General features: G+C 37.9%; 1 protein-coding gene across 1 annotated transcript; it reads left to right on the forward strand.

Annotated features, from left to right (window-relative positions):
* The first annotated feature begins 9,074 nt into the window (after positions 1-9,074).
* On the forward strand, positions 9,075-10,867 carry LOC119987456 (cytochrome P450 CYP736A12-like). The gene is made up of 2 exons (XM_038832378.1): positions 9,075-9,784; positions 9,923-10,867. The coding sequence occupies exons 1-2, from the start codon at positions 9,098-9,100 to the stop codon at positions 10,760-10,762; spliced, it is 1,527 nt and encodes a 508-aa protein (XP_038688306.1). The 5' UTR covers positions 9,075-9,097; the 3' UTR covers positions 10,763-10,867.
* The last annotated feature ends 517 nt before the right edge of the window (positions 10,868-11,384 follow it).

The raw sequence follows: 11,384 nt of genomic DNA on the forward strand, positions 1-11,384 counted from the left end.
TTTCATGTTGAATTTGATTTTTGTTTCTAACAAAAAATATATCGTTGTGTTCGTTGCGATGAACACTACATATTTATAATTTTTAAAAATAAAAATAAAAATTTTTAATGTTCAAAACAGGTATTACAGTGGGACCTACTGTAATTTTATTACAGCAGGTCCCGGGCTTCCGAGAGAATATAGGGTTCATCAAGATTTCTTTGTACTAGGAGTGTCCGGACGGCTATAATAATCCCATCCGAACAGAAACACCAAATCAGCACAATCAGATATCAACATCAAAATTAGCATCCACACTCAATAATAACAGCAAAAGAATTTTGTTATATGGTTAAACAATCCTAATGAGATATCATCGAGATTACTTGATGATAATGATAGTGAAAGATTAACGACAGTTGGCCAATTGTGTGTCAAGTGAGTGAGAAGATGGATAACGTTCATGTGTTGTGTATATTAAATCAAAAATGTTAGGGATTCCAGTAAAAAATATTTCAGTCATCTCAATAGTGGATCTTATCCTTTGATAGATATAAGTGTAGAGGTTCACAAAACCTGATGATTAAATCAAAGAGTGACGCATCTGTACTAAGATGCTTTTTACTGAAATCCCTATCACTTCTGATGTTAAATATGTTTCAGTCAAGGGGGCAGTGACAAAAAAACTGAGGACGAGTAGAGTAAGTGTGAAACATTTATGGTATTGTGAGCCAGGTTGATTTGTGGATTACAATTGAGAGCCCCACTTAGATTTCTTTGGATTCTCACCATCTTTTCTCCATCCCCACTTTTCTTCTTTGGAAATAAAGAGTCTCAAAAGAAGCCACGCTCTTCCTGAATGATACCACTTTCACATGCCCATAACGCTTATTTTATTTTATTTTTTTGACATGAGTGATACACCAATTTTACTATTTAATTAGTAGTTTGAGTATATACCCAAAACGTTTATTGATGATACCACATATGTATACGTACATATATATATATATATTCTCAGGTAAAAATTTAAATTAAGGGTGTAAATTAAGGGTCCGATATCAATTGAAGAAACATCCACTCCTCTTAATTGTAGAGGACCAATTCGTCCCCGTCGGAGTCGGATTGATTTATGTTGAAAGTGGAAATTGTGGGCACATTTGGAAACACCATGACATGACGTATCACACATGTAAACATTGTATGAGCCAAACGTGGCATCTCGAAGACGTCGTAAAACTGAAGATAAGATTTTCATGGTTTTTAAAGAAGAAGAATCCAAGACATTAATGGAGGAGGAGGCCCACTTTGATGGTGATAGTGATCAATTACACTTTGTTTAGACAAGTAAATTATTTTATGGTAGTGATACGGATGTTAACAACAATTAGTATTACAAGTGAGTAATTAATTGAACGATAATGACATTACATATAATGAATCATCCACTCACTAGGTCGTGGGTTCGAATCATACTCCCTCCTCAAACCCATGTTTAAAAAAAAAAACAGTTGGTATCTAATTATTCCAGCTACTGAGTTATATGTATCGAATTTTATGTGCATCATGTGACACATGTGGAGCAGGAACAACTCGAATTCAAACCGAATTTTGTGTATCATGTGGCACATGTGGAGCTTACGAACTCACTTGGATCATATGCTTCGAACTCAACAGCTGAAATAACTAGGATATCAATTGTTAAGATCTTTATCATAACTGGAGTAACTCGAATTCGAACATCTATTGATTGGACACTTGTAACAGTCCACCCTCTACACTATTAACACTTTGTCTAATTGATTGGCCTCTGGTATAAGCGAAAACACTTGTTATTAGTTTGGAAGTTGAGTAGGTTACCAAAATTGGCTTGGGCACTCACAACTTTCACATTGATTTAAGCCTATTTGCACTCATTGATTTTTTCTAAGAACTCTCGGCCCAAAACTCCCCATGTCATTTCAATGACAATGACCAACACTCACTGGCTCATTTGTGTCCTTGGGCTTGGTCTTCCAATAATCAATTCATAACCTCATCCTGAGTTGGCCATTTGATCTTATCGGGTTGATTTCATAAAACTTTTGGCCAAAAATTGATCCATTTTCTCTTCTTTTGCCTTTTTTTTTTAAAAAAAAATCATATATTGATGTCGATAATGAAATTAGGCAGAAGAATGACAACAACATTCAATAGAAAATCCCTGATTGAGTTTTCCTGTTTTGCATTGCGAATGCCCTTTATTTTTACTAGTAGTTGAGATTTTACATTGCAGGATAATTAAAGCAAGACGATACATCATTGTTGTATTTGCTCTTTTGACAATTTTTAGAAACTCTCAATCTGTTAAAATAAATACGAACCGGGATAGGGGAGCTCCAATTCTTACTTCAATTCTCTATTAAAACCATGTTAGATTATGAATTAAAATGTGTGATTGAGTATTTTGGTATTCTAAAAACTAAATTTCAAACTATAAACCCTAAATCCCAAAAATTTTTAAAAAATTAAACCCTAAACCCTAAACACTTGGTTCTAACTCCTAAACTCTAATATGTCATTTTCAAAAAGAAAATTCATGATTTAACATGAGTTTTTTTTGATAAACATGATTTAACATGAAGTTTGGGAGGAAATTGGAGCCAAAAAGAAGATTCATCATTTTACTATTGCTTGGAAGAATTGGAGGCACAATTGTTGAACAATACAAATAGCTAGCAACAATTACAACTAATGTAACTAAATTGCTGAAATGACCAAAACTCCCAGAGAATATAAATATATATATAGTGTTTATATATACCATATTTCGGAGTATTTGTTGGAAGTTATACGTCCCTCGTCGAATTAGGGCGATATTGAAATACAATAAAGATTGCGTCGGGTAAACAGAAGTACAGAACCCATTCCGTGTTGTCCCATTCATATTGCCAGAATCCCAAATTTCTCTGATTGTTGTTATAAACTCTATAAGATTCGGCCAATAAGTTGTCGTGTCAATCAGTCAGGGTCATCATTTGGCCCATGGGCCTAGGCCATCGGGTCAAAGCCAAACCCGAAATTAGACAGGGTCTGGGCAACCCGATCCGACACCTTGGGTGGGTCTGGGCTCTATTTCTGAGGCCGGACCAGGCCCGAAGCCAGACGCCTCGGGTCAATTTTGGCCCGGCCCATGCCCGACTAGGTAACATACATTATTTTTATATATATATATGTATATATTTACATATTATATATATATATATACACACACATACACAGACAGTGTAGTGTGCACTGTCTGCATATATATATGTATATGTAAATGTTATATTACACATATGCATATATATAATACATTTTCCTAAAAAAAATACATATATAAATATTATATAGTCAAAAAGTCGGGTCCGGCCCGATCCGACCCAAAGGCCCGAGCCCCGATATAGGTATGGGCCTCATTTTGAGAGCCAAGCCCAACCCGAAACCCGATTCTCAAAATTCTGCCTGGGACAGTGCCTCATATTTTGGGCTGGAGCCCTATCAGTCAGCATTGGTTGCAATAATGCGAGCTGTTTAATAAAATCATTATCAGCGGTTAGATGACTATTTAAATAAGTTTATCATATGAAATCAAAATGCAATTTTATTAGCATAAAATTATATACACAAATATATATACTTACAGCGATTCCATTTCGCGGTGTGGGATTGACACTGCTACATCCCGTTTGTAGACGTGAGTTGTGTATATTATATCCAGCTGTAATTAGTCAAGTGTTACGGCTGTAATTAGTCAAGTGTTACGGCACAAATTAGTCAAGTGTTACGGTACAAATTAGTCAAGTGTTACGGCTGTAATTAGTCTGTAATTAGTCAAGTGTTACGGCACAAATTAGTCAAGTATTACGACTGTAATTAGGCTGTAATTAGTCAAGTGTTACGGCACAATTTAAGGAGTAAATTTAATCTATGTCCAGCTGGTGAGTGGTTGATTAGGTCTGTATAACACTATATATACGTGAGTCAATGAATGAAAAAATACTTTTGTCCACTATCTGACACTATCTGACATGGTATCGGAGCAAGTACGATCAAAAACCATAAAATTTCCTGTTGTCTCTTGAAACTTCTTCTCTACAACTTTGGTTGTCTACTACTTCACGTAAAACTGCTTCTTAACTAATTCTTTTCCTTCACATAAACTTGCACTGTCTTGTATTCCACTGCTTATTGTTCTCAACTTCCGCTGCTACCTACTACCAACTACCTCTAGATACTTCATCATGTCTGGTAATACAACTGACAACTTCAAGATCTCTCATGAGAAATTAACTGGGAGAACCAATTATGATTATTGGTCCCGTGCTGCTCGTATGTCCATTGCTAGCAAGAAAAAACTTGGCTATATAACTGGAACAAAGAAGGCTCCTGCTACAACTGATGCTATAGCTTTTGAAACTTGGGAAGAAGAAAACTGTACGGTTCAAACATGGCTTCTTAATGCCATGGAAAATCATGTCCGAGCCCTCTTTGATCGTCTCCTTACTGCTGGCGCTATTTGGAGTGCTGTAGAGAAGACTTATTCTGTAGATGACTTGATTGGTAAGAAACAAGGGAGTCGAGCTTCTCTTGTGACCACCACAACAACTGATGATGACACTGAACTTGAGAAAGAGGACATGTCAGGTAACTTTAGTTTTGCTCTATGTACTTTTGTGTCTGCTTGTAATAATGCATGGATAGTTGATACTGGAGCGACTGATCATATGACTAATGACTCTAGAAAATTTACTACCTTCACTAAAAATCACTCCAAGTTTTTTGTCACCACAGCCAATGGCCAAACTGCTCCTGTCACTGGTACAGGAACCATCCAACTTACCCCTACCATTGTCTTATCTAATGTGCTTCTTGTTCCATCTTTAGACCGTGATTTGTTATCTGTGTCTAAACTTATGACTGCCTATTCTTGTCATTTTTTTCCAAAACATTGTATTTTTCAGGATCTTTACACTCAGGAGGAGATTGGGCGTGGTTCTAAGAGAGGGGACTTATGGTACTTCAGTGGCATTGGTTCTGATGTTGTGGCAAATCACACTAGTACCCACCTGTTGAGGAATGAAAAGTTGATTCGTTTATGGCATCAACGTTTAGGACATCCATCTTTAGGCTATCTAAAACATTTGTTTCCTTCATTATTTAAATCTGACGTGTTTCGTAACTTCAATTGTTGTGAGACCTGTGTTTTTGCTAAAAGTCACCGCAATATTTTTCCCTTAAGTGATTCTGCATCAATAAAACCTTTTGCTTTGATTCATTCTGATGTCTGGGGTCCATCCCAAAATCCTACCTCTGGTGGTATGCGATGGTTCATTTCATTTATTGATGATTGCTCTCGTACTACATGGATTTATTTGTTTAAAAACAAGAGTGACGTCCCTCGTATTGTTAAACAATTTTGTACTATGGTTCAAACTCAGTTTGATACACCTGTCAGGGTTCTTCGCTCAGACAATGGGAGGGAATATGTCAATGAAACTCTTACCACCTTTTTTCAGTCACGTGGAATACTTTACCAGACTTCTTGTCCCTGTACTCCACAACAAAACGGTGTGGCTGAGAGACGCAATCGTCAACTTTTGGAGGTTACCCGAGCTCTACTAATAGATAAACATGTTCCAAAATACCTATGGGGGGATGCCTTATTATCTGCCATGTATGTCATCAACAGGGTACCTTCTCGCATCCTTCAATACAAAACTCCACTACAAGTCCTTACTACTCATATGACAATTGCGCCTCCCATTCCTAATCTTCCTCCCAAAGTTTTTGGTTGTGTGGCTTATGTTCATGTTCACCCTCATCAAAGGAGTAAACTTGATCCCTGTGCCATTAAGTGTGTCTTTGTGGGGTACGCTCCTTACAAAAAGGGCTATCGGTGTTATCATCCTCCCACTCAAAAGTTCTATGTAACTATGGATGATAATAGTCATTGGGATCCACTTACAGTCACTCCACCAGAAACTTCCACTCCTCCACCACATATTCCACCTCCACCATCGACTACTCTTGATGCTGTACCTGAACCGACTACCCATACTTTACCCAGAAATACCACTTCAGCTACTGTGCCCGACTGTCAAGGAACTAGTGATTGGATGCCAACATCTGAAATCAGTCCTGAAACTACCGAGAAACCACAAGAAGACCACGTCCAGAGTCCAAATGAGGTAATTTTTGAAATAAATGATGTTTTATCTAATTCTTCCAATATGCCTGAATTTGAGTCTACTATCCCAGCATATCAGTTACCTGCTCGGACAAACCGAGGCAAATCAAAACTTCAATATTCTGCCGACTTGAATGCTAAAGCCAAATATCCTATAGGCAATCATGTGTCAACCCATAGAGTACCTAAGTCATATGAGTCGTTTTTATATCAAATATCTACTGTATCTATTCCAAGACAGGTAAAAGAAGCATTAGCAGACACTAAGTGGACTGAAGCTATGGCTGAAGAAATGAGAGCATTAAAAAAGAATGATACTTGGGACATAGTTCAGTTACCTCCGGGGAAGAAAACTATTGGGTGTAGATGGATTTTTACTATCAAATATAATGCTGATGGATCGATAGAAAGATACAAAGCAAGACTGGTGGCCAAAGGTTACAATCAGAGATTTGGGGTGGATTATAATGAGACTTTTGCACCGGTAGCAAAGATCAACACTGTAAGAGTATTGTTATCTGTAGCCGCAAATAATGATTGGCCTTTGTTACAATATGACGTAAAGAATGCCTTTTTACATGGTCAGTTAAAGGAAGATGTATACATGGATCTACCACCTGGAGTTTCAGAACAACCTAAAATGGTGTGCAAGTTAAAGAGAGCGTTATATGGCTTAAAACAGTCTCCCCGAGCTTGGTTTGGTAAATTTGCTTTGTCAATGAAAAAGTTTGGATACAGACAAAGTAACTCAGACCATACTTTATTTCTGAAGCACAAGAAAGACAAGGTAACTGCTTTAATTATTTATGTGGATGATATGATATTGACAGGGAATGATAGTGTTGAGATAGAAAATTTAAAAAAACTTCTGTCAAATGAATTTGAGATGAAAGAACTTGGAGAATTGAAGTACTTTCTTGGCATAGAGGTGATACGGTCAAATCAAGGAATATTTCTTTCCCAGAGAAAATATATCCTAGACTTATTGACTGATACAGGGATGCTTGCTTGCAAACCAGTTGACACACCAATTGAACAAAATCATAAGCTACATGAAGACCCGGGAGAGGTTCCTACCAACAAGGAGAGGTATCAACGTCTGGTAGGCAGATTAATTTATCTATCTCATACTAGACCTGATATTGCTTATGCTGTTAGTGTGGTAAGTCAATTCATGCATGCACCTAGTGAGAGACATATGGATGCAGTCATTCGAATTCTTCGATACTTGAAGAGTGCACCTGGAAAAGGTGTCATGTTCACGAAGAATGGTCACTTAGATGTTGAGGGTTATACTGATGCTGATTGGGCAGGTGATAATACAAATAGACGTTCTACTTCAGGTTACTTCAATTTTGTTGGAGGTAACCTTGTTACGTGGAGAAGTAAGAAACAAAAGGTTGTCTCTCGATCAAGTGCAGAGGCTGAGTATAGAGCAATGTCCTATGGAATATGTGAATTATTGTGGATTAAATATTTGTTGAGAGATCTTGGGTATAAGCCGAGTTCTGCTATGTCCTTGTACTGTGACAATAAGGCTGCGATTGCTATTGCACATAACCCGGTACAACATGACCGCACCAAACATGTGGAGGTAGATAGGAACTTTATCAAAGAAAAACTAGAAGCACAGATTATTGATGTACCATTTGTGAAGTCTGAAGATCAGTTAGCTGATGTCTTGACAAAGACAGTTTCTAGTGTTGTGTTTTCTAACTCACTTGACAAGTTGGGCATGGTAGATCTTTACGCACCAACTTGAGGGGGAGTGTAGACGTGAGTTGTGTATATTATATCCAGCTGTAATTAGTCAAGTGTTACGGCACAAATTAGTCAAGTGTTACGGCTGTAATTAGTCTGTAATTAGTCAAGTGTTACGGCACAAATTAGTCAAGTATTACGACTGTAATTAGGCTGTAATTAGTCAAGTGTTACGGCACAATTTAAGGAGTAAATTTAGTCTATGTCCAGCTGGTAAGTGGTTGATTAGATCTGTATAACACTATATATACGTGAGTCAATGAATGAAAAAATACTTTTGTCCACTATCTGACACTATCTGACACCGTTTGATTAAAATGCGCGACTGAAGTATCAGGATTATAATGTGGCCAGAGAACATGAATTGTAAAATAAGTTTTGATGGGAGTGGTACAAGTCACGGTGCCGGTGTTACAATATGATTTGGGCCATTGAAGACCAAGTTTATAAAAATCAAAGGGATAGATAGATGCTGAAAGAGTGAATAAGTACAAGACCAATTTGTCTTGGAATGAAAAATCACAGCCAATTTGAGGTCGAATCAAGCCAAATCTGTGGTGTTTCTTTTCTTGCATATTTTGTTTGATTTCCTTTGGATTGATTGAAATTGAGTGAATCTATGACTCATACGTGGACCATGCCTTGATTGTTAGATATTCGGTTGCGTCTATAAATATCAATTGGTGGTGACTCCATACATACACGTGTGGGTTGTAATGACACATAAGAGTGCACACCCCCACTCTGGCCCTGGTTACGACACACATATATTACCAGTTTGTTGCATATACGACTAAAGATGAGTTGACACAATGTTAAGAATATATATACCATATCGGTTGAGTAAGTCTCAATCGAGTGGTATATACGGGCAAGCTCATCCCTTACATAACAACAAAGTCTTGTCCTAGTCTAGTGCGTTGGGTATTGACCCATAGTAGCTAGGCTTGCTTAGTAAGTTGGGTTTTGACATGTCATAACTGGGCTAAGGAGTAACAAAGCCGTGCAGACCCGATGTATCCAAACAGTTAACTTTCCCAATGAAATAGCCAAGTGGTTTAATTTCTCTATATATATATTTGCTTCTTTAGTCTCTACACATGTAAGCTCATACGATATTTGTTCTCTCATTGTTTCTGAAAAAGAATGGTACATATAATGTCTCCTTCACTCCTAGCCATAGCTATGGTGGTGGTTGGATTTCTATGGTTTTATATACATTCCCGATTAACAGGTGCCAAGAAACAGCCCCCTGGTCCACGAGCCTTGCCGGTAATTGGGCACCTCCACCTGTTAGGGAACCTCCCACACCAATCCCTTGCCCATTTAGCTAGAAAATATGGACCTTTGATGTCGGTAAAGTTAGGTTCTAAGCCAACCATTGTGGTATCATCACCTGAAGCTGCTGAACTAATTCTCAAGACCCACGACGCCGTTTTCGCAACCAGGCCCAAACTCATATCCACCGACTACATCTACTATGGTGCCAAGGGCATGGGCTTCACCCCATATGGCTCTTATTGGCGTAATGTTAGGAAACTTTGTACTATCCATCTTCTTAGTGGTTCCAAGGTGGAGTCCTTCGCACCCATGAGAAGGGAAAATCTTGAAATGCTTATTGGGTCGCTAAGGAAATCAGTTGGAGTGTCTGGAGTTGTGGATTTGACCATAACTTTGAGTGAGTTAGTAGAGAATATCACATACAAGATGGTTTTTGGGCGCATCAAAGACGAAGAATTTGACATTAAGGGATTAGTCGCTGAGGGTATGTGCTTGGCTGGAGCTTTCAATATATCTGACTATGTGCCTTACCTAAGACCACTAGACCTTCAGGTATGTATGTTTTAACATCATGATTCCTTTCCATTATCATCATACCAACGTAAAGTGTTTCTTGTGCTTCATTTTTCCAGCCGCCAGACTCTTTAGTTTGGATTTCATTTTAACATCCCTCTCAAATTTTCTTACCAGGGGATGGAAAGACGTTTGAAGGCATTTAGTAAAGAAATGGACAAACTGTTAGAAAAAATCTTAAATGAACATGATCAGGAAGATGGTGAAGTGAAGCCAAGACAAGATATGGATTTTATCGACACATTGCTTTCATTGATGAATCAACCCATGAATTCGAATGATATTGAGGCATCATCATATTTGGTTGATCGAACAAATATCAAAGGTATGTTAATGGACATGGTGCTTGGTGCATTCGATAGTAGTGCTACTTCAGTTGAGTGGATATTCTCAGAGCTTCTTAGGCATCCAAGGGTAATGAAATGTCTTCAAGAGGAGTTAGAGAGTGTGATTGGAATGAAAAGAATGGTGGAGGAGACAGATTTGGAAAAGTTGAACTACTTGGACATGGTGATAAAGGAAACTTACAGACTTCATCCGGTTGCTCCCCTTTTAGTTCCTCGAGAATCAATGGAGGATATTGAGATTGACAGATACCATATATTGAAAAACACTCGAATCATTGTGAATGCTTGGGCAATTGGAAGAGATCCGAAGGTGTGGTCAAGCAATGTGAACGAATTCTTGCCAGAAAGGTTTGGTAGTAGAGACATTGATCTCAAGGGGCATCACTTTCAGCTTCTTCCATTTGGTTCGGGTCGAAGAGGATGTGCAGGAATGCAATTAGGTCTGACCACAGTTCGACTTATTATGGCACAACTTGTGCATTGCTTCAACTGGGAACTCCCCAATGGCATGCCTCCTACTGACTTGGACATGACTGAAAAGTTTGGCCTTTCTCTCCCTAGAGCCAACCACCTGCTTGCATTACCCACCTCGTATCGCCTACTTTCTTAAGATTTAATTACCAAGATATCTACTTCTTGATTCCTGCAAGTCATTTCATTTTCTCTGTACCTTTCACTTATTATAATGAATACAATAAGATATGGTCACACTGAATCCCGTCCTATATATATGAAAAATCTTGAGCCAGTGAGTCTTCTCATCCCATACACATTATTAGGTAATTAACTCGTTGGACATAGAAGTTGAACCCATAACTTGTTTTTATCTTTAACTAGGTTTTGCATACCACCCAACCAATCCCCTGTGAACTAAGCTCCAAAAAAATTTAAGCTGTCTAGAAGATAATAGATATGACCATCAACACACAAACCATGTGTCTTTACTTGTCACTCTTTTTTGGCTGTTTAGGCATCATGTTTTTTTGAAAAAGAGAAAAAGAAGACAGATAGATTACACTCAGGTGAGTCAGTACTCAAACTCCACAGATATTTTTCATTTCAAGATATTTTTCGACAAATGTTACCAGTGTGTTGCATATGTGACTAGGGTTAAGGAGCCCTATAGTAGACGTCCAATTAGATTGGACGTTTGTGATGGGGCACTACAATGATTCTATTGTAGAGCCCTCGTCCGTATATGATTAATGATTACTTGACACAATTATTTTTAA

The sequence above is a fragment of the Tripterygium wilfordii genome, chromosome 20 (genome assembly GCF_013401445.1).
Source record: "Tripterygium wilfordii isolate XIE 37 chromosome 20, ASM1340144v1, whole genome shotgun sequence".
Taxonomy (NCBI): Eukaryota; Viridiplantae; Streptophyta; class Magnoliopsida; order Celastrales; family Celastraceae; genus Tripterygium; species Tripterygium wilfordii.

Coding starts and splice junctions, on each gene's coding strand:
- LOC119987456 (XM_038832378.1), top strand. CDS start 9,098: ATGGTACATATAATGTCTCCTTCACTCCTAGCCATAGCTATGGTGGTG. Junction 9,785..9,922: donor TAAGACCACTAGACCTTCAG/GTATGTATGTTT, acceptor TTTTCTTACCAG/GGGATGGAAAGACGTTTGAA.